This window comes from Homalodisca vitripennis, chromosome 4 (genome assembly GCF_021130785.1).
Source record: "Homalodisca vitripennis isolate AUS2020 chromosome 4, UT_GWSS_2.1, whole genome shotgun sequence".
NCBI lineage: Eukaryota > Metazoa > Arthropoda > Insecta > Hemiptera > Cicadellidae > Homalodisca > Homalodisca vitripennis.
In genome coordinates, this window is record NC_060210.1 from 64,675,948 (window position 1) to 64,701,786 (window position 25,839).

Sequence of the window (25,839 nt, forward strand, 5' to 3'; positions counted from 1 at the left end):
AAGTAATATACGTGTTTACGTAGAATTACATACGATTTTATTGAGAAGTTTTTGAAATTTCAGTTTATAGGCATATTAAACAAAAAATTAAAGGGTTGTCTTAAATTATGATTAAAGCTATCTGACAAAAACAAGCAGTTACTTGTACAATAGCAGTGTTCTATACACTGATCAACTTAATATAAACAAACATAAAAATACATTTACAAGTAGTGATTAATTAGAATCTTACAATTTATTGTTGTTGTTTTGATTAACTGTGTTGTATTTCATATAGAAATAAACAAATAATTAATAATAATATGTTAAAAATAAATGTCTATTTTTCGTAAAACGAAAACATGTGTTATGCAATGATCCATAATTTATTAGGAATGCCAACATATTTCGTCTCTTTTCTAACTTTCCTTTTATTTCATACGACGCTATTTCATTTTTATTTTTTTTTTAAGTTGGGATTGTACTGTATTCCTTTTATCTTTGTAAAATGGTTTGTCGTAGCGCCTGCCAAACGCTTGTACTAAGTTTACAACGCGTTTGTGACTGGTAATTGCAGCACTTAAATTGAAGGCGTTAGTATTTATCGTACGACCACAGTTTTCTGGTGAGCGCCGAAAGGCATATGACACTTGACTGAATTTGTGATGGATTAATCTACAATATTAATTTATATTTTAAGTCGTTGAAAAGTACCTACATACATTTTAATACGAAGATAAAGCTTTTATTTTATTAATAACTTTTAAATTAATCTAAATTAAAAATGGTAATATAATTTAGAGTTTCAATTTGCTTGTTTATTATATTTTAATAATATAACTGATTTCAATGTTGTTTTTTCATTTGTTTTGTAAGTTAATATATTTTGTTAGAGAATTCATTTAGAAATGTTGTCAATGCACAAAACAAGCATATAAGTTTGTTTAACACGCCAAACAATACAGACTAGATACAACATGACCTATTTAATATAATACGTTATGAAACATAATGAATGTGTATACTGTATGTACGTTTATTTATATGTATGCGTTATGTATCTTTATACATAATTCAAATAGTTTAAAACATAACATAACATTAGATAATTAATTATTATGTTGTTTACAATCAGTTTTAAATTGTCATTTATTCGTGTTTATTTATTAATTTTTATTTTCTCATGACGAAATAACATTAGGATAAATTTGTTAAAGAATTCATTATGACACACCAATTATTTAAATTTAATTTTAACCGATAACTTGTAAGTAACTAAATGATTAATATTTAGAAATTGAACTTGGTGTTACGTTAAGATTAAAATAATATGATAGAAATCGAAATAATTTTTTAAATTTACTTAAAACAACAACATTTTTAATCTTAGCAACAAAACTAAAAATACAAAATTATTCACTTATATCAAAACCATTCATTAGAGTAATTGAATCAGATATAAACAGACTTATCAAATATAAAAAAATATGACAGTAAAAATCAAAATATAAAATAAACTACCTACAAACATGTTTGGACCTTCTAGATTTTCAAGAACTTTTACAACTTAAGGAACTTTCGATTAATCAATATCAAAACTACACATAGTTTCAAAAAAGATAAAGGAACTGAATGGCATGTACTTTAATGATGATTCATCAAATAGACTTGGGGAAATTGAAGAGATATTATGTTAAACAAACATAATTCATAATTTTGTGAGTGATAAACCATTTTCATATTTATTATAAATGTACAGACTAGTATTAGTAGTGGATCTTATCAAGGTGTATACACACTACACAGTGTAAGAGGACGAAGAAGAATTTATTAACTCAAATTTTATGTTTATGTATTTCGAAAAACTGTAAAGAACAATTTGTAATGACTTAACTCCAAAGGCTATTTAGGATCGTAACTAATAAACTTAATATGACGTGATGACAAAATATTAAAACACATTAAAAGAGATATAAGAACCGTGTAATTTATTCTCTAGTATTACTGTGTTTGGTCTTTGTTACTAGGAGAAAATCTTATATTTGCTTAATGGTTTGAGTCCTCAACAACTGGTTTTTTACGACTTCCACAAGGACCATCGTCTGAAACTGAAGGTCCAGCGAGCAAACCTGAAAACACGCACACGCCTACACAAAAGGTAAAATATCACCAGTTATGAATAAGTCTTGCATGGTCTTTTCAACGGAATTCTAACAGGGAAGCGTCCTCTAGCGTGTCTGAGTCGAATATTTTTAATTGGATAAATATTTACACGCTGTCCAGAGCAAATCCGTAATTTAGTCGTCACTTTGAAATATCTTTGGTTTATGACAAATTCTACTTAGCCTCCAGTAGGGACGGAATCCTGACATAAACAGGGTCCTCTAGCATCTTTGAGGCAAGTCTTGTATATTGGAGACATTTTTACTCGCTGTCCAGGACATAATCTATAATAATAATACAATGTATCGTTACATCGAAATACTTCTGGTTTAAGATAGATTAAACAGGGTGATATCCGAAACACTAACAAGAATAGTGAATCTTTTTTGGCATTCAAGAGGTATGTGGATGTCCATTGAAAGAATATTCTATACAGGTAGTCTATTCGTGTTAATCCAGGTCATGTTCCTAAGACTTCTCAGTAGACTGTCACCTCTACCTCACATAAAGACATAAACTTTCCCTAACATCTATCTGAGGTTATCGAGATTTCACCAAGTGCATGTTCATCTAGAGAAACCTAATCTCTCCACTATTACGTCTCGAGTCCTAGACACACTCAACATGATCTCATCTGGAGAGTCTTCTCCCGCTCCCTCCACAAACGGAGTCTTACCTTATTACAATTTTGATCATTTCAATAAAACCACATCTATGAAATCCACTCTGTTTAGACTTTTCTACAATGGGTCATCCACGAATTTCTAAGAAGAAAATTTAACTAAAAACAGCATATCATAACAGGTTTTTTGTCGTATCGTAATTTAGAGACAGCTAATTTAAGTAGTCAGTAACTCAAATGAAAGTACATGATTCAATGTTGTACTCTTAATCCTAAACCGAAAGGTTGCAAGAACGTAATCAGCGAGGAGGTCCAAAGAGTCCGGACCTCCTCCTCCAAATTTTCTATTTTTTTAAATTACTTTTTTAATACACGATTGTTATTATTTAAATAATTCAGTATTACCGACATGAACTGCTGAAAGATCGTCCTTAACAAAGAAACGGGCCAAGAACTTTTTAAGGAATAAAACTGGGAGAGTACTCGGTTCACTACGGGAAAATATTAGTTGTCTGAACTCCCCTCCCTTGACTGCGTTCTTGGAAGGTTGCATACATTTATCGTTCGCCAGGAGAAGGTGAAAGTTACGTGATTTCAATGTCATTTAAATTCTTTATATGAATGCCTTTAATTAAAATGTTCAAAAGATCGACTGGATATAACGCCAAGACTAACTAGAAATTGTTTTCATAAATACAGATGTAATATTTTAAATACCTTGAAATAATTTATATATGTTTCAAATGGAGTGCTACACGTAATTAAATTTATTTTTATGCATACTTTTTTATATTGTTGAAAAATAATAAAACTAAAGATTACTGAACATGGATTTATTATTTACTATAATTATTATTACAATCAGTTAACTTAGAACGGCAACAGAATAAGTTGTTTCAATGGACAAAAGAGGGGATTATACATTTTAATCTTGCCCAGTCTTGAAGAAGACGTCGTCTGTGACTGTGTTGTGAAGGATAAACATTCAGTTTGTATAAAACTTATAGAATCGTGATGACTTTTATGTTTGGTGCAATCTATTACATTCTTGATCTGTGAACGCGCATGCGAGTTATGCATGTTCATGCATCTATATATGATATTGATTCATAACACACAAACAAATTGGTGTCAACATAAATTTAAATATTTTAAAACAGCATTATTATTTCGCTCACCACAACATATTTTATACAAGAATATACATGTTTTGGATCTCTTTCGAAAATATTGTATATTTTTTTATGGTATGTCATAAAATGTTTTAATTGTGAAGTATAGCCTACATTTAGTTATGGATAGTCTGGGGAATAATAATAATTATTAATATATATATATATATATATATATATTGTACAAACTATAATATAATTATTAATTATGTCTGTAAATTTCAATATTAAAGCTTAGAAATGTACTAAATAAAATATAATCCATTTTAATGTTATGATTATTGAGGGAAAAATAAATATGTAACGCGTAGCAGGCTAGAATAATAGCGAGATCTACATAACACAAGAAGTGTAGTTTATATTGTTATCAACTTTTACCAGCCTTGGACTGATTCAATACGAAACAATACGAACGAGTATTGTTGGACTGGCGCACTATCTAACAGTAAACAAAACAAACAGTGAAAGGAAGCAGAGCTGTGGCGCGGCGATGTGGCGAATGGTAGAACTACTTGATGGTACCATTACCAGCACTAAATATAGAACTGGTGAATAAGTTCCGTTGCCGGATTGAGGTATGTTCACTGACAATTTCCCCAAAATGTAAACCTGCCACAACGATTGGGCCGGCTGTAGTATAATGACCTTGTACTTTCCCCCACAAAACAATGCTAAACCTCAAGGAATTTTACGCATTTATTTTTGATCGTAGCGTTATAAGAGATGGCTCATTTCAAATATATCCGTATAAAATGTTTCTTTAGTTTTTATACGGTGTATAGTTTTAGAATATTTTAGAATAAAATGATAGAGTCGGATTCTTTTAATGAATAACCAATCAAAATATCGAAAATAACTAAAAAAAAACATCTGGAAGCGTTAATAACGCTTACTGTTCACCTGGATAACATGTGCACAAGATACACTAACGTATGTACCAAATTTCATGTCTCTATATTTTATGGTTTTTGCTGGGCGTTGATGAAGTTAGTCGGTCTGAACATTTCTTTAAATAATTACTAGCTGTTACCGGCGGCTTCGCACGCAATCTTTAGAACCGAAGTCCTTATATTACTTAGTAAAAGCAATTATGATGTAATATGATGGGAGTTTTATAAAAATTTTATAACGTAAGTAAGCATACATTAGGTAGATATTATTTAAGTTCATGGTAAATAGTATCAGAGTTTAACTTAATTATTATATCATGTTTGGCATGTGTAGGAGCATTTATGGTTCTAATTAATTATACACATAACGTCACAGCTGAATCTACCTTGTCATCCCGATCAAGAAAACACAAATCTCAGATCTCATAGGTCTCGGAAACTTTCTTCGGTCACAAAGCGTATATTTCCAGTCCTTGTCATATATTTCAGGTCTAAGATATTTCCAGTACCACAGTAGAGTTTGCCTTGTTCTGATGAAGAAAACATATATATATATTATATTATATATATATATATATATATATATATATATATATATATATATATATATATAATTACGTAGGACCGAGATGCCTACTTTGGTTAAAAAGTGCCTATTTAAGACCGTTTAAATTCACTTAACTCTACTATGTCACAGTTTAGCTTGACATATTGCCTCGATAAAAATACTACATACGTTCGATTATATAGTTCTGGGAAATCTATTTTGGTCAAAATCGTGTTGACATAGTTGAGTTTGCCTTGTCCTCATGAAGAAAATACACACATAAGTAGGACTGAAAAGCCTATTACGACCTAGGGGGAAGTCCAACCTACTTCTTATGTACTTTCGGTATAATAGGGGAATTTTATTAAGGTTATACGTTATTCCAAAATAATCGTTATTAAAGTTTTGCGTTATACCAGTCTTGTTTTTGGACTGTAGCCAGGGAAACAATGAATCGTTGAGGCATGTTAGTGTTCATTTCTCTGTCTTCCATAAGCCACTGTTAAAATGCAATATCACAATGTCAAGGAAGCCCACCAGTTTAATGTAACTTATGTTCATTAAGGTTAGTTTTTAACAGTATTTAATGCATTAGATGATTTTAATTCGTCACTGGCGCAATCTGGAGTAAAATTATATATTAATGATTAATTTACTATCTGCATTACACTACCGATCAAGCACTGTTTACTTAATATTGATAAAATTTAAATGTAAACAGATGTTTCAGAAAGTTTATCGAACTATAGCTGTCAACAGCTGTTTAGTGCCAGTTTAATTTGAATTATGAAACGTAAAAACTACAATTTTTTCTGAATTCAAAAATATTCCAGGTAACTTTTCTTAACTTTTTCTTCATAAAAATCTTCCTCGGATTTCAATGGGCATTTTACAAAAAGAATTAACCGTATTGGTCCAGTCGTTATCAAGATTTGCGCTTACCAACACATTTTGCGATTCGTTTTTATATTATAGATGTAGGTGTGTGCGTGCGCGCCAGCGTGGATAAAATATAACGCTGTTTAATTCTGAATGTTTTAAATGAAATTTACAACATAAACATCAATTATCTTACAGTTAAATTAGAAGTTATTTTTACTATAAATCTGGTATTTACTACTACAAATTCTCGCGAATTATGTTTTCAAACTGGAGAAAAATTAGCCCAGAAAACGAAATGGTATCACTTTTACCTTTACGAGGGCGACTGTCTGAGGCAACATCCGGGGGTGGAGCTGGGGGTCGGCGCCATTTTTTGATACATCGTTGGACAAACGAGGCAATCCTACGTCTCAGAACGAGGGAGAGGTCGACGCGGGCTTTGTGAACCCTCATCGTGGTCATCGTTGGTAATGAGGGTCACGATCGCGACGTCAAGGTTGTGTAATTACTGCAGAAACCATTGTTTGCACCGCTGTCGATTGATATTTTGTCAGCACTATCCATCAATAAAAAGTTAAAATCTAAAATTTAAAACAACCACAAAGAAAGACATGCTTTGAGGAATTTGTAAAGAATGAAAATAAAACACAAGTATAAATGAACTGCGGCGAAGAAACGGAACTGCACTTTGTCACAAATCATAAAACTTCGAAAACGATATCGTCTAATCTACGAACAATTATTGTTAACTGCTCTCATTGAGATAACACTATATTTTCAGTCTGACACATGGCGAATTGGAATGTCAGCAATTCTGTTTCAAGAACATTCTGTACAGTTATACACACGAAAGGTTTGACATTATTTCTCTATTTAACTGTCATTTCTGTTCTTTTCATTATGCAAAAGACTTGCGTAAATTAACTGTATAGCATTGGTTTTCGGAGATTACTGAATTACATGGTATTTAATGGAACTCACTGATGTGAAATCAGTTTAATTAAAGGGTCAAAACTAAATGTGTTTAATTTGAAGTGGAATCCCATCTAACGTGTCTATTTATTGAGTGATAAACCGACCCGACAGTTTACCTGAACGCATCCCAGTAGCTCCCGAGCGGTTAGGACAGCATCATGACACAGTCACCACACATCACACCTCACTGGCAAAGCCTCTCTCTGACCGTGCAGAACTTGCGGCAATTGTCGGGTACTCGATACTTGGTTAACACCGGTCGGCGCTGAGCTATCCCGAGACCAGACCTCGGCCCAGGCCTTGATATCACCTCTCATTGAATTCACGATGTAAAAGCCGTAAAAGCCGCCAGAATCGACATAACCTGTTATGCCTCTTCGGGAGAATGTTATGAGGGCAAAAGAATGTCTTGCTTACGTGGCGTGGAAAGTGTTCATCTCAGGCCTTAAGTTCTTCGGTCAAGATCTCTTTTCTTACCGCTCAGAGAAATTGCGAATGGACAATGTTCTAATGTACATGAAATTGCAGGTTAAAAACCCGAAAACTGTACAAGATGGTAGGGTGGATTTTAAAAGATCACTGTTTCTGCCAGCGTCCCAATCGTCTATCCTTCCAATAATCCCTTCGTGATCCACTCTTTCTTTCCCTCTGAAGCCCTTTTGTGTTGGCGTCATAGTAAAATAGTGCACATGTGCGAGAGGTCGATGTCGTTCTTAATAGGGCCATGAGGACAATTACTGGAACTCTCATGGCAACACCAACACCTTGGCTCCCAGTGCTGAGCAATATAGCACCACCTGAGATTAGACGCAAAGAGGCTCTTCTGAGAGAGTTCAATAAGATCGTGTCCAATCCCGAATTGCCCATTACGCGCGACCTTCCTCAGCAAGATAGCCGGCTCAAATCACGCAAGCCATCACTACGAACAGCATCCCAGTTGATAGAGGAGAACTTTACGCCTAATGCTAACTGGGCGTCATCCTGGGAATCATTCGATGGACGGAACAAGTTCTTGATATCCGATCCTACGAAAGCGGCGGGTGGCTTGGAAATTCCTCGAAAGGAATGGGTTTTATTGAATCGTTTTCGAACTGGGGTTGGGAGAAGCAATCACTGGAAATTCAAGTGGGGTATTACTGACGACCAGACGTGTGATTGTGGCGCAAACTCTCAGACAATTGAGCACATTGTAAACGACTGCCCTTTGCGATTGTTTTCTGGTGGTCTGGCTGGTCTGAGTGGTTTAGAGGATGGGTCTCTAAACTGGCTCAGTAATTTGGATTTAGCTTTGTGACGGGAGATTTTAATATTATTTTTAATTTATGACTCAAGAACTTTGTTCTTACGTACTTTTTAATAATTGTAATTTTTAATTTATTTATTTATGGATAGCTGCCTTTGTCCCCCATACGATATATATATATATATATATATATATATATATATATATATATATATATATATATAGTAAAAGTCTAAAGGATCAATTTGTTTCTTAAGGTCGTTTCCAGGAAGAGTTGCTGCGGAACAGTTATCAAGGTGGAATTCCACAAATGATATTGAAGTAAGCGCAGTCCGAAGGTGGAGCCTGGAGAATGGCTTGGGGATCCTAGTAATTTTGATGAAATGGTCTGCTATAGCACACGGGTTATTTTTTTTTAGAGATAGGTCAAAGGCTCATAGCTGGACATTCCAACCATATATGATCCGTTGATCTTTCTGTTCCTCAACAGAGTCTGCATTCAGTACTGCTTTAATGTTTCCGAAGAGACCCGTGTTATCTGTGATTGATAATTCCAAGCATCAGTCGTATATCATTTTTGCGTAGGTCTAATAGCTTAGTCCACATTCAAAATAAGGGCACCTTGGTTAAAAGAAAGCCATCAATGCTGAGATAGAAAACACAAGTAAATTATTTAAAATAGCGTTAGTATATCGCAAAAGTATATTATTCACATAAAGCATACGTGCATTAAAAATAATGTTCACAATAAGATTAATAATGTAGGAGTTTACTAGATTGCCTATTAGCTTAGCATGGGAATCACATGGTAAAATGCTGTTTCCCTTTACTCACATGTCTGTGAAATTTACAAAGTGGTTGTCGAACACCCTATCGTAAAAACCGGTCCTTGAACTCATGTACTAACCGCATGTACTCTGAACCCATGTAACATTGCACAATTCCTTCAATTGTCACCCTTGTTAGCGTTATTAATATTGAAAATTTTCAAGATGACACAATATTTACTTGTGATCCTAACGTTATGGAAGAGAAATAACTGTTTTAAACAGTATGATGAGACGTAAAACACTTACATTCGAAAATACCATGATAACTTGTTTAAGAAAATTTACATGGTATTGTACAAGCTATTAAACTGTTGAGATGGTCAACACAGTCGACTAACTAGCCGCATGGTAATGGTAAGTGTGAACTGGCAGCGGGTGGTAATTGGTAATGGTAATACTACACCTGGACTAGGACACTGGCTCTTGGACGCACCCTACCCTTCCCAACATGTGATAGGTAAGTCGGTAGTAGTGAAGACAGTCAGCTGAGGTTTTAAGACAAGTAGCTACAACTTGTCTTAAAACTTCGTTGTTCGGATTCCACGTAAAACGTGTGTATATCTCAGTTCCTGCTCTCTGAGTCATTAGAAACATTATTCTTCCATTGACAAAATTACTGAAGCAATGAGAAAGTAGAACTATCTTCTAGATGAATAAAACTTATTATAATACATTGAATACCAGTACGCAATATAAAAGTTACGCTCAGACAGATACTAATGTTATTTTTTAAACTTTAAGTAGTTTTTAATCTACCTACTGCAGTTTGATACTTGTAAACAATTCTCTCTTTATATATTATTGTCATAGTTATCTCCACAATCCTGAACGCACATTTATATCAGCTTGCATGCACTTTCTATAAGTCAATGACAAGATCAAGTTTTTTTAATCAATGGGATCAAAGGAACGGGTTCGTAGGGTCAACCTCCACAGATTCCACAGACTGAGACGTTCTAGAAACTGAAATCTACTAGAAGCCAAGCCGATTTCAAAGGATAGGAGATCCCATTGGACGACGGACTACAGAATCCTAAAACTCTCAGATGGGAGAAGCTGCCAATGGTCAGAACCTCTCAAAACCTTTAGAAACTTTTAGGTAAGAGGAATTACCAGATACCAGAAGTTCACAAAGACTGAGAGCCTTCAGAGTCAGGGAGATCTGGAAGACAGAGAGTTAACACAAGCAAGAAGCTTCCAGGAGGCTAGGGAATTTAGAGGCTGAGAGTCCTCAGGAGCCGTAAGCTTACAAAAATAGAGACCTTCCCTGGGCCCAGACTTTAACAGACGCGAAAGCTCCAATAAAAAGAGTACTTCTAGGAGCTGAATCTTTAGAACACCACGAGTTTCCAGATGTCAAAGCTACTAGATTTCAAGAAGTTTTTGGAAGCTGAATATTTCTGAGAATATGAATTTTATGACACTGGTTCTCTTCAAGCTCTTAATTATCTAAAGGCTAAATTATTATTAAAGTGATAAGCTTCCAGTGGCAATAAACTCTCAATGAGTACTACAACTATTAGATACTTCAACATCTTAGAGGCCAGAATCTTCTAGACAACGAGAGATCTTTATGAATAAGGGCTTCTAGAAAAAGAAACCTTCTTCAGACCGAAAGCTTGAAGAGGCCAATATTTTATAGAAAGTAGTAACATGTAAAGGCTGTTAACTCTCAGAGCCTGGGAAATTCTAATGACTGATTTTACTGACATTTGACAGAAAAAGACACAGAAACCATGAAATCCTATAGGTAGGGTGACTGTGGATACTTTTATATGTTACGAGTTTCAAGACGTAGGAAGCTTATTAGAGAGCACCCAAAGATCGGGAACTGCCAAAATAAGTGAGCTCCATGAGACGGAGAGCACTCATTGACTCGGAGCTCATAAAGACCAAGACCTGCTTCAGATTAGTAACTCCCAACATCTGGGAGCCCAAAGTTGCTGGGCACATCCAGGGGCCAGGAATCTCCAGATTTGGAGCTCTCACAGACATAGTGTATCAAGAAACGGGAAGCATCTAGAAGCAGACAGATCCTAAAAAAGGGAGCTACTAGAGGCCATCGGTTTCTATAGGCCGAAAACTCCAACACTGAAAAACGAATCTAAATGCTCCTTGAAAGTTAGAGACTCCCATGAGCCGGCAACTTTAAAAAAACCCATAAAGACCGAAATCTTCTAAACCCTGAAAGTTCCCAGAGGCTGAGCTCTAACAAAGATATAAAACTATTAAAGTCTGGGTGTTCCCAAAAGCTAAACGCTTCCAAAGCAGTGACTGACTCCTTTAGGATGCAAAGAGCTTCCCATATGTCAGGACCTAGATGCCAGTAGCTCCTAGAAACTTAGAGTTGCTAGAGGCCGGGAGCTTCCATAGTATTGAGATTCTAAAGGCAATATTCCTTCTGAGGCGGGAACCTTATATAGACCGTAAACTTCTAAAGGCAGTAATCTTGTACATGCCATAAACTTCCTGGTATCCTAAAGAGACCGGAACCTATAACCGCTCTAGCATGCCATGAAAGCCGGAAGGTCTCATAAATTGGAAGCGATAGGGAGAAGAATACAAGGGGTTTAATGGAACCAGATACATATACGTATATATGTCTAGATTTCTCAGTTAAGTATCGTGTTACTAAATACATAGGCAGCTTCCAGTTCAGTGTGTTACTAGTGTATAATCCGTATAATTAGGAGTATCTGAGAGATTATGCTAATTATCTTAATTAAGGAACTAGCGGACTACGCGAGTCAAAACTTGAACGGTTTTCCTTTAAAACAACACCAAAACCAGATCTGTAAATTGTTTAATAAAAATTATATGAATTTTGAAGTTGAAGTTGTAAAGTCCTTTTTGAAACGCCCTGTATTAACCAGCATAGAGGTGTGACTAGAAGCTTTCAGGAGCCAGCTGGTTCTGTACATATATCTTATGTTCCAAGTGATCCAAAAAGTCTTGGATTCATTATAATAAATCTTCAACAAAGTCGAAAACGCAAAATTTCCACTATATTTAAATCTGGTTATAAAATAATCTTAAAAATTACAAACCTATTTATTTGATACATTTGTATCAAAACGATCATATTAACTCTTCAAACATATTTTCCAAAAAGCGTAGCATCTTTAACTAATATAAAGCAACCCGGTTTTTACAGTTAAACTTTATACTCAGTCCTTCATATCGGTTAGTATAATGGCGAGCACTTCTACAGGATGATCGGTCGTGACGTTAGAAGATTAAGAAGTAGTCCAGTACTTGACAAAAACAAAATGTTAAGACCAGTAACCAACTTTGAGACTTTTAAATGTTAAGATATATTCTACAATACGGAACTAAACAGACGCGATAGATAGCTATTTAACTTTAGTTTAGGTTTACAGCCCAATCTTATATCACTATTGTGAACCCCCAATGGTACAGATGAGTACGTAATATATAATTCATTATAGTATGATCATTATAGTATGTACGAAAATAGAAAATGATCAGTTGTCTTGGTATTCGGAGCGATCAATAGATAAAAACAAACCTCGCAGTCAAATGACGCATAACATGGCAACCAAACATCACAGATGGGAATAGAATATGAGAGTGGCGTGGTTTGGCTGGTTAGCGACCAGTGGCTAATTGTTGAGCGGGGAATACGTACGTTAACTGGACGAGAATATACCGAGCCTTCTCACCTGACAGTTACCTACCCTCCACACGCAATCAGTTGTGATTAATTAGTGTAATCTTAAACTATTATTTGTAGCTTATTAATGATAGCAGTGAAGAAGCGGCCGAAGGGTTTGGCTCTAAAGGTAGATATAATAATATTTTTAAGGTGGCTTTGATTAGAACTTTATTCTGCATTTATCACTTGTTTTACGTTTATAAATGAATATTCTTTCATTATACTACACAAAAATTAATAATATGTCAACATTTATTATGACTAGGAAGTATTGCTTCCCTATCTCACCATATACGCACAAAAAAGTTAAATGCAAATTATAGAAGGGAGCGGAATAATACATAACGTTTCTTTTTCCGCTCCTTGATAGACCAGAACAAATAGTATAATGATAGGTTCCCAACCATTGCCTACTGAAACAGTTGTTCACCTCTTGTTTTGGCAACAATCACTGTCACGAATGAATATTAAATTCTATCAATATTGCTTTCTTTTTAGTTTACAGATAGTTATTGGCGTCCAATTTTTTATTTGATTTTTTTTTGCTTTTTTTGCCTTTTAGACAAAGGAGAGGCTGCTCCCCTTTTAAGCCTTATTCTGCCCGTCCTCATACGCCAATGATATCTGCGTGAGCATCTTATGAAACAGAATTAGAGGGAGAGTCGATACAGTACAAGATTTGATGGTAGTGATAAAAAGTGCAATAGCCACAGACAGGATTTAAACCTGCGCTATCTCTAACTCGAGCCCAAAGTCCAAAGTCCTAGACCACTGGGGCTCGCACTCCCAATTAGATAAAAAGGTACTAAAGGCTTATGAGAGTACAGTAGTCGTAATCTTAAAGAATATTTGTTGGAAAAAAGCTGAAGAAGTGCCTAAATACTTACTATTGCTATCCATTTCGCGAGGCAAGTACGAAAATGAATAGAAACATTTTTTACTGGTGTAGTAAACGTATTGGACTTGGTGAGTATGTACTTTGTATTATAATGAAAAGTATTTTTTATAACTCGTCCGAAAAGCAATTCCAGTGCTCGATCGCTTTATTTTCCGTGATCGGTTTCGCTATACAGAGAAGCGGGGCGAAAACGTTGCACTGATGAAAGCGTTTTACCAGACCAACCTTATTGTCACATTTTGATTGTTTATATTGCAAAATATTCAAGCATGTCTTGAAGTTAGATGCAAACCACGTTTCCGAATCTATTTGTTGAGTTCGTTACTGTCCGAATTGGGTCGCAAATGCTTGACTGCAGTTTTTGAGCTATTTGTTGAAACTGTGATTTTTTAAGCTAGCCAGAATTTTCACAGAGGATCATTAACCTGGCGATATTTGAAATTGATATTTAATACTACAAGAACCATTTAGTATCACAGAAAAGGTTTTCATTTGAAATGTGTTTAATACTTCACATAGAAATAGCAGATAGTACTTCGGTCAAAGAGGTAATAGTATTAGATTTGACTTAATTTTAAATTAACAAATGTTCTAAGCTGGTTTGGGAATTTGTCCTAGTTACATTTGCACTTCTCGGTCGAGACATTGTGCTACAATGAAGGTAACAGCCTAGATACCATTATAGTATTACTGTTGTGTTTGTTACAACCAAATTCAGTAGTTACAAGTAAGATTTCAGCAGTTACAGAAACAAAGGATAAAGCTGCCCAATTAAAAAAAACTATTGCTACTAGTTATCATTTATTTCTTAAACATAAGAAGTTTCCATAGCATTCCCCGGAGGAGAGTTGAGAACCTGGACTTCCCGGGTTCACATTTAGTGAATGCAAGCCGAGTAAGACATAAATAAAATGGCCAGTGGAGGATGTTTCTTAAACTACTAAAATATAAGATTGAGTATTTATCTACATATATTTTATGGTTCTATTGTTAGACTTGCCGTTCCAATGTGAGCGATGTCCTGGTACAGGTGCAACTGCTTGTTATTCATCACATCTACAGATGAAAACAACTCACTTCTTTAAGAACTGGGTATGAATGTGGTCACTTGTAACCAAAGACTATAATACGTTTCTTTCAAATTTACACCTTATTTACGGTTTTAATAGGTTTCGGTCACGGTAGTAAAAGGCACTGATAACAGTTTTCCCGCAAATGTGGCATGTTTATGGCAATGTCTTTTTAAACAAAAGAGTCGTCTGGACTGGTATAACTACTTTAGCTCCATAAAAACAATTTTATACCTTAAACTTCATTAGAACCATAAATTTTCGCAGAATTATTTGAGATAATTAATTTTAATCGTACAAGGTATGCGTGAGCCACACACATGCCGCGTGTCTTCGCTGAGTTCAATGCAAAAAATTCAAGTCTAAAGCTCATTGTATTAGTGGCCCATGAGGAAGGCCAGAATAAGAAAGGAAATCGGCCTCTATCTTATTAACAAAAATTATAAAAGAGCAAAAACCTGTGTAAATATGATTTTTTATAAACGCTCAAATAGGAAATAAATTTCAAACGAAATCTAATTACATTTTAAGTTTATTTTCTCTGATTTAGTCATAGTGAAATAAAATCGATATAAGATGTACGCCTCATGCTGATGAACATAAATGTAATAAAATGTAGATATTAACTTATTACCATGAATAGATTATTATTACTCGTAGATTGCTCAAGTGTATCAATTTCAGATATTATGGATATGGAGCTCATCTCATAAATAGATTGTAAAAAGGTAGATAACAGAATGTAAAACTCGTCTCATCTAAACTAATTAATTTTGAAGCCTGTTGAGTCACGGCTTCGGTTGCCGCTTTCCTAGAGCCTGCAGAACATAAACGGCAAATAGTTTGTGTTACTGACTTGCAAACAACGTATCCACCATTTTGTAGGCGCTCTGAATAATCATTCTCATGCTCAAAGCTATCGTGATTGTAGATATGATATTAATTGTTTAAAGCTCTCAATACAAATACCTGGTGATTCGGCAAATATTTACATAACAAAATTGACAGAACATAAAAAATATTAAAATAGATCTATTTGAGAAAATTTCCTTAATTTTACTAATACTGTGTTTTTGCTTTAGGGTTTACTTCAAAATAGCCGAAATACTTGTGCTTTACTTCTCAAGTATTTTTTAAGTTGAAATCTAAAGGACAACCCATTCAATATTAATAGATACCGAAGTAACTTCAGTAATTCTTGTGGTTAGGCGCAAACTTAGGCACGATATAAATAGCTTGCTTGAATGTCCTTATCTCAGATTTTTACTTTGAACAATGGTCTATTGATCTTTATGTAATGTGTAGGGATTGTAATATCGAAGGCAGAGAAACGAGAGCTTAAAAGAGTCGAGGCTCGCTCGAGAAGCGAATCGAGGAGTTCTGAACTTGAGTAGGGCGTTAAAAACTGGAAACACAAACCTAAACCGGAATCCTTGTGGTTCTGACTTCATGTGAAACAAAGAGACCTCCTTGGTTGCCATTTGTTATTGAGCTTATTGGGACACTTGCCAATCTTCTCGTTAACCCATTTCACTCATTTATAGCAATTCGATAGGCCTATATTGGTGTCACGAGTAACTCATATGAGGATAATACATGTGACATTCATAAATTAATACTTCACCAAGGTCGATAACAGACTTTTAAGTTATTAATAGTCATTACTTAACGATTAGATTCTAGATTCTAGTAGTGAATATATACATCTTAATTGCTCGTACTTATCTTTAATACGAGAGTGAAGCTTATTACTCGAGGATGATAAAATCTCCTTCTGTATATCTGTTACCAGGATATCTTGAGAATAAATTGAGCGAAGACTTGTTCGGTGATAATGTATACCGAAGTTGACAAAGCGTTAGCGAAGGACTCAATGGAATATTTAGTGGACGAATAAGCTATAAACTTAAAATACTGCCTAAGTCTTCTTTTCTGCATATCCAAGTTGAATGATGTTGGATGTCTTCCTATAAGATTTGGCTGAGCGTCAGAGATGCCTATCATTCGGGGTACGTCTCGAGAACGAATTTAGCCGTAGAATTAATTTAAATTTTGTATATTTTGATATCACTAGCACCATTCCTCTTCAGTCTGTTTGTATACTTGTCTGTCTGTGTGGTTGATTTCCGCAGACATTCTCAAGAAATAATCGAGCTTTAAGCTTACAAGTTTGCACGTAACGTATTTTTACATAGGAAACACTGAGTTTGATCACGGTGTAAATCTGTAAATGACACTTCACTGATGATCAGCGCAACTCAGTTGTCTACAGAATATCTCAAGAAAAAGTAGTCATACTGAGTTTTAATTTTGGATCATGTTTAATGCAGATGAATATCGGTCCAAGAGCGTTTGTGAAGGTTTTAGATACGTAGGGGGTATTTCGAGAACGAAATGTGTTATGGTTTTAAATTTTGCATGTACCTTTATTTCTTCATCCGCAACATCGAGATTGGTTTCGATGCTTGTCCATCCGTAGGATTTGGCTGGAACTTAACGTAGCCTAACTGTTCAATGAATACCTCGATACTTTGACCTGGACTTTAAATTTCGAATGGCACGATATTTCTACACAGATATCGCATTTGATGCAGCTGTATGTCCCTCTATATGATTTGGCTCAGCGTGAGCGTAGCCTTACGATCCGCAGGATAACTTGAGAATGATTGCATCGTGATACTTTGGATGTTGCATGGAATTTTATGTATACTTGGATAATATCGAATTCTATAATGCTGCAATTAACCCACTCAGAGGAGCTGGTAAATATTTCTCTCTGTCTATCCAAAGGATATCTCAAGATAGAAACTTTGCATGCAAATTTCAGCGAAGGTACTTACATAACACATGGTCTGGCATACTCAGATCTTGTATGCAATAAGGATTATGCCGTGAATAGCTAAAGAAAATGCTCCCAAGCTCGCTATGCTGCATCACGTGACAGTTTGAACAAAAGTGTTAGTTGATTACAATAACTTTAGAATTGTTCACAAAATGATATCCTAAGTTTTCCTGTTCACATCGCGTTGAATTGTTAACCACATTATTTTTTCGAAATAATTGGCCTGTTAAATTATAAACCGAAGTTGTATAAGTTGCCATAACTTAAAAATAAAAATAATAAATATCACTTGCTCCATAAAATCGTTATCTACTATTCAACATGAACTTGTACACGCTGATTTAGTATTAATACACATTTAATGTCAAAAGATAGTTTTACGATCCATGATATGTGGAGTAATATCGTATTATAAATCATCGGATTGTAGCTGTGATTTAAAAATAACATCATTCTTCACCTCCCATGATATTTAAACCTTACTTCTAAAATTTAAAACTGTTTAAAGTTTTTGTGGTAAGAAAAATGGGTTCGTTAGTAGTTGAAACAATACATAATTAAGTAATACCGATAGACGTAAGCGTTTGACGGCAGTAACGCTGTAAAAGGTTTAATAGGCCAGGCTGGTATGATAAGACGGTCATAAATCCCCAAGCTGTAGATAGACCTAGACCTACTAGGTGACGAGGCTACTTGAGCTTATCGCTTATCACTATCACCGACTCGCTGATAACCTTGTTTACCTGGGCACAATTGTTCTTCTCGACCGAAACTTCTTGGGTAATTGTCGTGATTGGCCTGTTGATCACTTTTGGTTGGACATTTGTTTGGACAATCAGTTCTAATAATGGATTCTCGCCATAGGCAGTCTTTGTTCATTATTATAAAATGGTTATTGGTCTGTAGTTATTTAACTCTCTAATCCAACAACGATGTTACTGTAGGCTGCGAACTGATGTGCACTCACAAGAAATTGTCAACGGGGGCTCAGAAGGGGTTCAATTTATGTTTTACTTCACAATTATGAACGATTACAGGCTGTTATTACAGTTTTAAAAGATCACATTAGTATTGCGATCACATTAAAGAACATTTGTGATATTATTTAAATAGTCACTAATAATTAAAACATTTGGTTTTAAGCTTACCATAAACTTATTTATAACAGTCAAGATGTGTTGAGTCTTTTTTGCCAATTGTAACAATATTTTAAACGCACTAATATTTATTCAGCAGCTAAGTCATAAACTGTATTATGTTTAGAACTTTCAGATTTAAATTTTAATGTATTAAACAATCATCACGTATAACATATTTAATCAGTGAACTTTTAAATACTGTAAAAAGAGGAGTATAATATTACTGATATTACCTTCCTAGTGGAACTGGCAGCAGTCGAAGATTACTCACATAAATAACCCTAATCAAAAATTCGTCAACAACCTAAAAATACAGTCTTCATAAAGATTTTGTGAAATCACAAAGCAATAAAGCATACATATGTTTTCATTAGAGTAAAATTTTAATTATATGTAAATAAAATATTTATTTATTTTATTTCAACGATACAACCATTTAAAATATGGCTCATCCAGGCGTTTATGAATATAGCTATGAATAATGTATTAATATAAAATAGTAATAAATAGATAATAGGCTATGTAACTTAATAATATCTTTTCTGTGAAAAGTAATCAAAACGGAGCTCCAAGTGGACTGTACTTCTCTGTTTGCCATCCACGCATAGTCACAGAAAATATAGCTATTTAGTGGAAGGTATCGATTAGCGATGTATGGAGATTCTCCTTACATTTTTTTTTTGTAATGGAGATTCGTGGAATGCCCATCCAAGTTTCTAATCGACTCAAATCATCAACGAGGATATGAAAAGCGAAGACGTGTTGCATGGACTTGGATTTGAGTTCACTGTTCTCGAAATCTGAATACACGAACCCACCTGTGATTAATTGAAGCCTGAAAATCACCGATGCTTACCCGGTGTCCTTGTAAATAAGAACATTCAAGAAAATTTCATGTATTATTGGGACTTATTAAGAGACACTATACTTGAAGGTAAAAAATAGAAAGGTTTCTGGTTCTTCAAATTGGGCTCACGGAAAAAACTGTATAAGGTAATCATTAGCTTTTTTTACGAAATTTACAGATAGGTGGCTGAAGGGAATTTTAGATAAATTTCACTAAAAACATAAAATCTCCCTAAGTCATGATTAATATGTACGGTAAAACATTAATATCGCGAAGTTCCTATTTCTCAGGAATTTTATTAGGACTGTACCTTTAGTGGAACAATAGCTGAACCTAAAGGCAATTGTACCCACCGTAAGGGAGATAGGACTCCTCGTTTTAATAATTGTTTTTATAGTGGCTGACGGTAAAATCTGCCTCTGTGGGCTCATTTGATCTATATTTACTTACTCAGCACTCTGACGTCTTCTGTTGTCTCGAGTCATATGAAGATTTCTTGACCAATATTTAAGGGGTAATATCGTAACCTACATATTCTAGACTGGTGAGAGATAAAAGGGGGGGGGGGTTATTAGAGGGGCTCCATTTTCCCAAACCTTAGACTGTATTACGAAAGATCATAACACACTGTATATATCTCAAGCCTTTCGTTTCTCTCGTGCCATAGTTATTGTGACACACTAGGTCTACATTACAAACTGTTACAGAATTTACCTATTCAGTAACGATTATACTGAATGGATTCTTCTGAAAAGAAGTCAGCTGAATGATTGTTTTCCCATGAAACCAACAATGGTTGTTTTGGCAGAGGCCGTGGACCAATTGTTGCTGTTTTATTGGCGATCGCGTGGACCGGAAATGCTGCCGGAAGTGCGCAACCTCTGCACGCTCTACCTGGTACTTTGTCTGTGGTAAGTGACATTGATGAGCAGCCATATTGTTTACTTTCGGTCAACTGCGTTTTGTTTTCGTTCGGTTCCCACTGCGTTTCCCAGTTTAAAACTGAAAATAAAACGATCCAACTTCCTTATATCTTGGATGTTGGCACTCCGTATAGTTAGTTGCCCTATGTTTAAATCTTAAGGTCGACTGGTCCGCAGAGAAATCATACTTGTTTTGTTTAGGGAACTGTTAAAATCTGTGAAGGAAACAAGATTTTTCCGGACATTTGCCATCGTTCAGTGAAACATAAAATCAATAACACTACGTTTCGAGATCTGCAATCTGATCTCTTCTTCAGGTAACTAGGGTCTTTTTCGTTTAAGGGCCAGCACCTTATAAACATACTATACTTGACTGACAGTGCATTTAATCGTTTTTTTGGTGTTATTAGTTCGTAGGGCAGTAATCTAGGTACTACTTCTAGTATAAACTCGTCTTATCTTATCAGTGGTAAACGCGCGCCGCTTATCTTTTGCTGTAATGAAACCTGCGTTAGTTCTGTCTGAGTTTTGTGTGTGTCAATAAAGCGTGGTGAGTTGATCTGGGCTTGGACTTTGCAAGCTCGAGTTGATTTTTTTATATAAGAGCAAGTAGCGCAAGCGCTGCGCAGCGGGCAAGCATCGCGTGATCTGAGTTTTGAATAGGCAAGCTAGGGTCTGTTGTGCTGGCCCTTAAACGAAAAAGACCCAAGACCCCAAAAGCATACTCGATAAGGGCCAGAACGGTCGCTACTGTATATCATAGATAACACAAACATCAATCGTATTATAGAATTTCTTGGTTGAAGTCTTAACATTTATTTATAACTGTCTTAACATTTCTAAAAGGGCTAAATTCATTGGTCAGATTCAAGATGTCAGTTATGACTGTAGAACACAACAGAAAGTGCCGCGTGTAAAAACTTGTTATTAATTCAAACAACTCAAAATCCGAGTTAAGATGTTGCCATGACTATCCAGTATTCCGCAGAAACATGCAGGGGTAAATGGATCGAAGCTATCTTATTGGGATAATTAAAGAACAACAATGGATAGGGTTTGATCAACTTAACGACCAATAAAATCTCACGACAATGCTGTAACGGAATTTATAAAAAGTGAATATGCTTTTGAGGAACAGTTTAAAGAATAAATCCTAAATTTTAATTTTCAATCACATTCTGATCAAGTTTAGACAAGAAATGAGCTGTAATTGTATCTTACTACTAATCTAAAAGCAGATCACACGATTACAATTTTTGTATGACCTATATGGTTGATCTGACTACTAACTCACAATGGCATATTTCGTGATTCAAGAACTAAATCAAGCCTTTTTTAGGAGAAATAAGCCTGTCAGTATAATTTTTATTGGACATTTCCCTCAGACACGAACGCCACAAAGACTTCTATTTAAAGAGGAATATGAGTCCTCTATTGGGTGAGCTTTGAAGTATTGAAGCCTATCACTTGAGGGAATGGAAAAATTAAATTTCCGTCGTCTGTCTGTCAGCACAATATATCGAGAAAGAACTGACCTACAGGCTTGAAGTTTTGCATTAAGCGTAGTTTCTATATAAGCAATGTTGAGTTTGATGATGGTACATGTCACTCCATGGGATTTGGCTGAGCGTTAGCGAACATTATTTCATTGGTCTTATGGGTAACCATGCTGGCAATGAGAAAATCGAAGAATAAATGTATTTGTAAAGCAACCATAATTAACACATGTAGTCTAGTGAAACGAGCTATAAACTCGTAATATTGCGTGCAACACAAAACGAAACTTGTTACGCAACACGTGGTGTGGCGTACTACTGTCTTAGACCTATAACTGGTCCAATATGGTCTTCTTAATAACCCATCGTTGTATATATCAGTCCAAGCGTGATAAATGTTGCACGTGGCAGTTTCTTCTTCTCAGTTGATCTTTCAAGTCGGCGCCATTGATCAAAAAACAAATTTGGAATAAATAACATAATACTGTAGATGCTATTGACCTGCACTTAACAATTCGATACGATTCCTTTTATTTTTAGAATTTCACTATCAAGATCATAAGTTTTAAAACGAATATTAAACCGCAGAGATCCTAAATTATTTGACATTGATTCCGCCACTCCGTAGAGCGTACCACCCAAAATAAAATACATGATGAACAGAGTGAGGAGTAATCGGAGTGCGCTTGACAGGCAAATCGCAATTTATTGTCTCGCCAACAGGAATAACGGCGTCGAACGTCTAACTGCGATCAAAACACAGATGATTACATGTTGAGGGGGAGAGGGGGGGACGGTCACTATCCACGCCGCCAAGAGGTCACTGACCTCTCAAGGCCATGTCTGATCTTGGAGAGAAAGTGCTAGAGTGACACCTGTAACCGGGTCTTCGTTTACTGTAACAATCTGTTACTTACAGTGAAGATTTGTATAACAATGACAATGTACACAGATCTTAAATCGTATACCATTCCAATAAAATTGTTCTGCTTGTTCATAAGAGCCAAATGTAATTCAAAATAAAAATAAATTGTTTTATATTTAAAATAAAAGTGTATTTTAATTATTATAAACACAAAAGAGAGGGATGAGGTAACGACGATTAGTGAAGACGTAATGTCTGAAAACGAGTAAATAAAAGAAGTTAGTAAAATATCTCGTTTTGGTCAAATATTTTACATAAACCACATTGGCTTGAATCAAATTTGTCATAATATCAGTACAACCAAGTTAATGTTAATGTATTGAGTGGTGTTTCCATGAATACAACAAAAACAAGAACAAAAACTATTGGTTTGCCATGTAAAAAGAATTATTTAAACTTTGAATTACCTCATAATATTTTTGTCCCTTTGTATGTAAGATAAGTTGTAAGTTTTTTTTAACTTAAAGGGAATATTTAGCCTACTACAACCGATTGTATTGTGATAAATTGATAATTTATTAATGTGGATTTCGTTTGCTTAACTGTAAATAAGACGGGTTAAGGAAATTCGTGTACCGTTTCAAAAAGCTTTGTCGAGTTCATGGCGATTCTCATCGGTGAACTGTTTTTTTTATCATCATTACTTGAAATCGGTGCTAGATGCGATCTTGGGGTTGGACGGCTCTTGGCGTTGCGTTGGTCGACACTTGGCGTTGCGTTGGGAGTTGCGATATTCCCCTGCAGTTATAACAGATCGCGTTTGAAAAGCGATAATGGAAATCATATTTCCAGGCTAATGTTTCATATTCTACTTTTTTATTACATAATCCTTATTAAATAACGTTTATTATACCCTTTATGGTATGGTTACTATGTTATACGTTGGTAGGGGAATGACTGCAATGCCATTTGAGAAATGTGAGTACAAAGTGTCACCTTTTTGAGTTGGGAATCTAAGCATTCTTAATAGTAGTGAGGGGTGGGGGTGGGACCAACTATTGCTTTTAAATACCATACTAAAAATTACGGAAAGGGGTGAACAGAGTAAATGAAACAAAAATATTTTATTTTAGCATGATATTTTTGTCTTTACGAAACTTTCATATTACGCTAAACGTTACATACGTAATTGGCATTCTTTTAAATATTCTTTATCATTTATCAGTTGAGAAAAGCGAATATTAAAAATTCCTAGTATCGGAATCTTTGTTTTGTTGTATTGGTTGCGAAACTGTTCCTAAATATAGACTGCGATAAGATTAAGATAGTTTGCTGCATGCGAAGGTGATTATCGATTAATTCTGTCAGTTTGACAATTTTGTGCAGTTAATACAGCTCAATATATTGTCGGTTTGGTTGGTTGTTTTTATTTTGAAAGTTGTTAGTCAGAGATTCTGTCGTGTTCATCGATATGGAATTAGTGACAATTAATTTAGAGTTGTTTCTTTGAAGATCCAATCCATAAAATGTCCACAAAAATTAATAATGTGCCATGAGCTAATTCTTCTATGTTACCTGTTTAAGCTGTGTTAACTGGCAAACTTACTTGAATGAAAAGAGATAGAAAATTTGTCGTTATCAGGGCGTTATTTGAGCAACATACAAAAGGTAAATGGCTTTGGGTAATTGGAAAATTAAATACTATAATTTGTTTAGGTAATAAAAATAATAAATATATCTAATTCCAGAATTAAAATACAAAGTTATTTAATATTAATTAAAACTTTGACCTCTTTGTCTTAATATGTGGAGGAAAAATAAATAACTGTACAATCAAAACATATGAAGATGCAGTGTTACCTTTACTGCCTAAATAGGTCAAAATAGCTTATTTTTCGTTCGGGTAATTCAAACTATAGAAACAAATTGCGAACGTATATCACTTAATTTAATTTAATTAAAACTCCATCAAACTGATTTTTAATTATCAAATCTTTTGAAATTAGGTGTTAGTTCACGGAAATATAGTTTCCTAATCGTGAAAATTACATATAAAAATTCAAAAGATTAATAAAGAAATGCACCAAAGATTTCTATTTTATAATTCATTGGATATTAGGATCAACCAACGCAATTGTTGCAATACTCCTAAAACGCATAGCAGATTTGAATACGCTATTTAAAAAAAGAAATAAATAACATAGTGCACACAAAGTGATTATGTAATACTGATCTCAGCACGACCAGGTGTAAGCAGGGCTGGACTGAGATCTGCCCTTGAGGGCGGGACCGCCATTGATTAATCGACCTCTCAGCAAGATTAGTTTCCGGCTTCCGCCTTCAGTCGTCTTCGAGAAGTATTTGATTTCTACTACGGGAAATTCAAAATTATAGGAATATGCAGAGATTAAAATTTTTTTCCGACACCCATTTTACTTCAAAGACCTGAATTCCGTCTCTATCTCCGATTCCGTAGCAAAATATTTCTGTCGTAACTTCGACCTGACAATTATCTGGAGCGTCTCCAATGCTGGAGAGTCATACAAAATTACCGTGTACTGGAAATTTTAATTATCGTAAAGATTCATATCTTTAAATGCCAAGAAACAATAAAAAAATCAAAATCAAAATAAATTTTGAAATGTATGGAAAATATAAGGAAGCAAAAGTGGTGGATAAAACTTTCCATAATGATATTAACATAATTATTTAAACTAAGTTAAACAACATACAAAGGATTTAATAATCCAGAATACCTGCCATGCAAAGCTAATGAAACA

The 25,839-nt window shown here is 34.8% G+C and overlaps 1 protein-coding gene across 4 annotated transcripts in view; it reads right to left on the minus strand.

Moving 5' to 3' along the window:
• LOC124359413 overlaps positions 1 to 25,839 on the minus strand; it is a 466,804-nt gene that overhangs the window by 232,376 nt on the left and 208,589 nt on the right. The window contains exon 1 of one of the 4 annotated variants that reach the window (XM_046812142.1): positions 7,347 to 7,371. The exons of 2 other annotated variants lie outside the window; for them this stretch is intronic. In XM_046812142.1, coding sequence (XP_046668098.1) covers positions 7,347 to 7,356 — 10 coding nt within the window. In that variant the 5' untranslated portion in view covers positions 7,357 to 7,371. Of the gene's footprint in view, positions 1 to 6,566; positions 6,924 to 7,346; positions 7,372 to 25,839 lie in introns of those variants that run through there. One more of the 4 variants, XM_046812140.1, reaches the window with a different exon arrangement.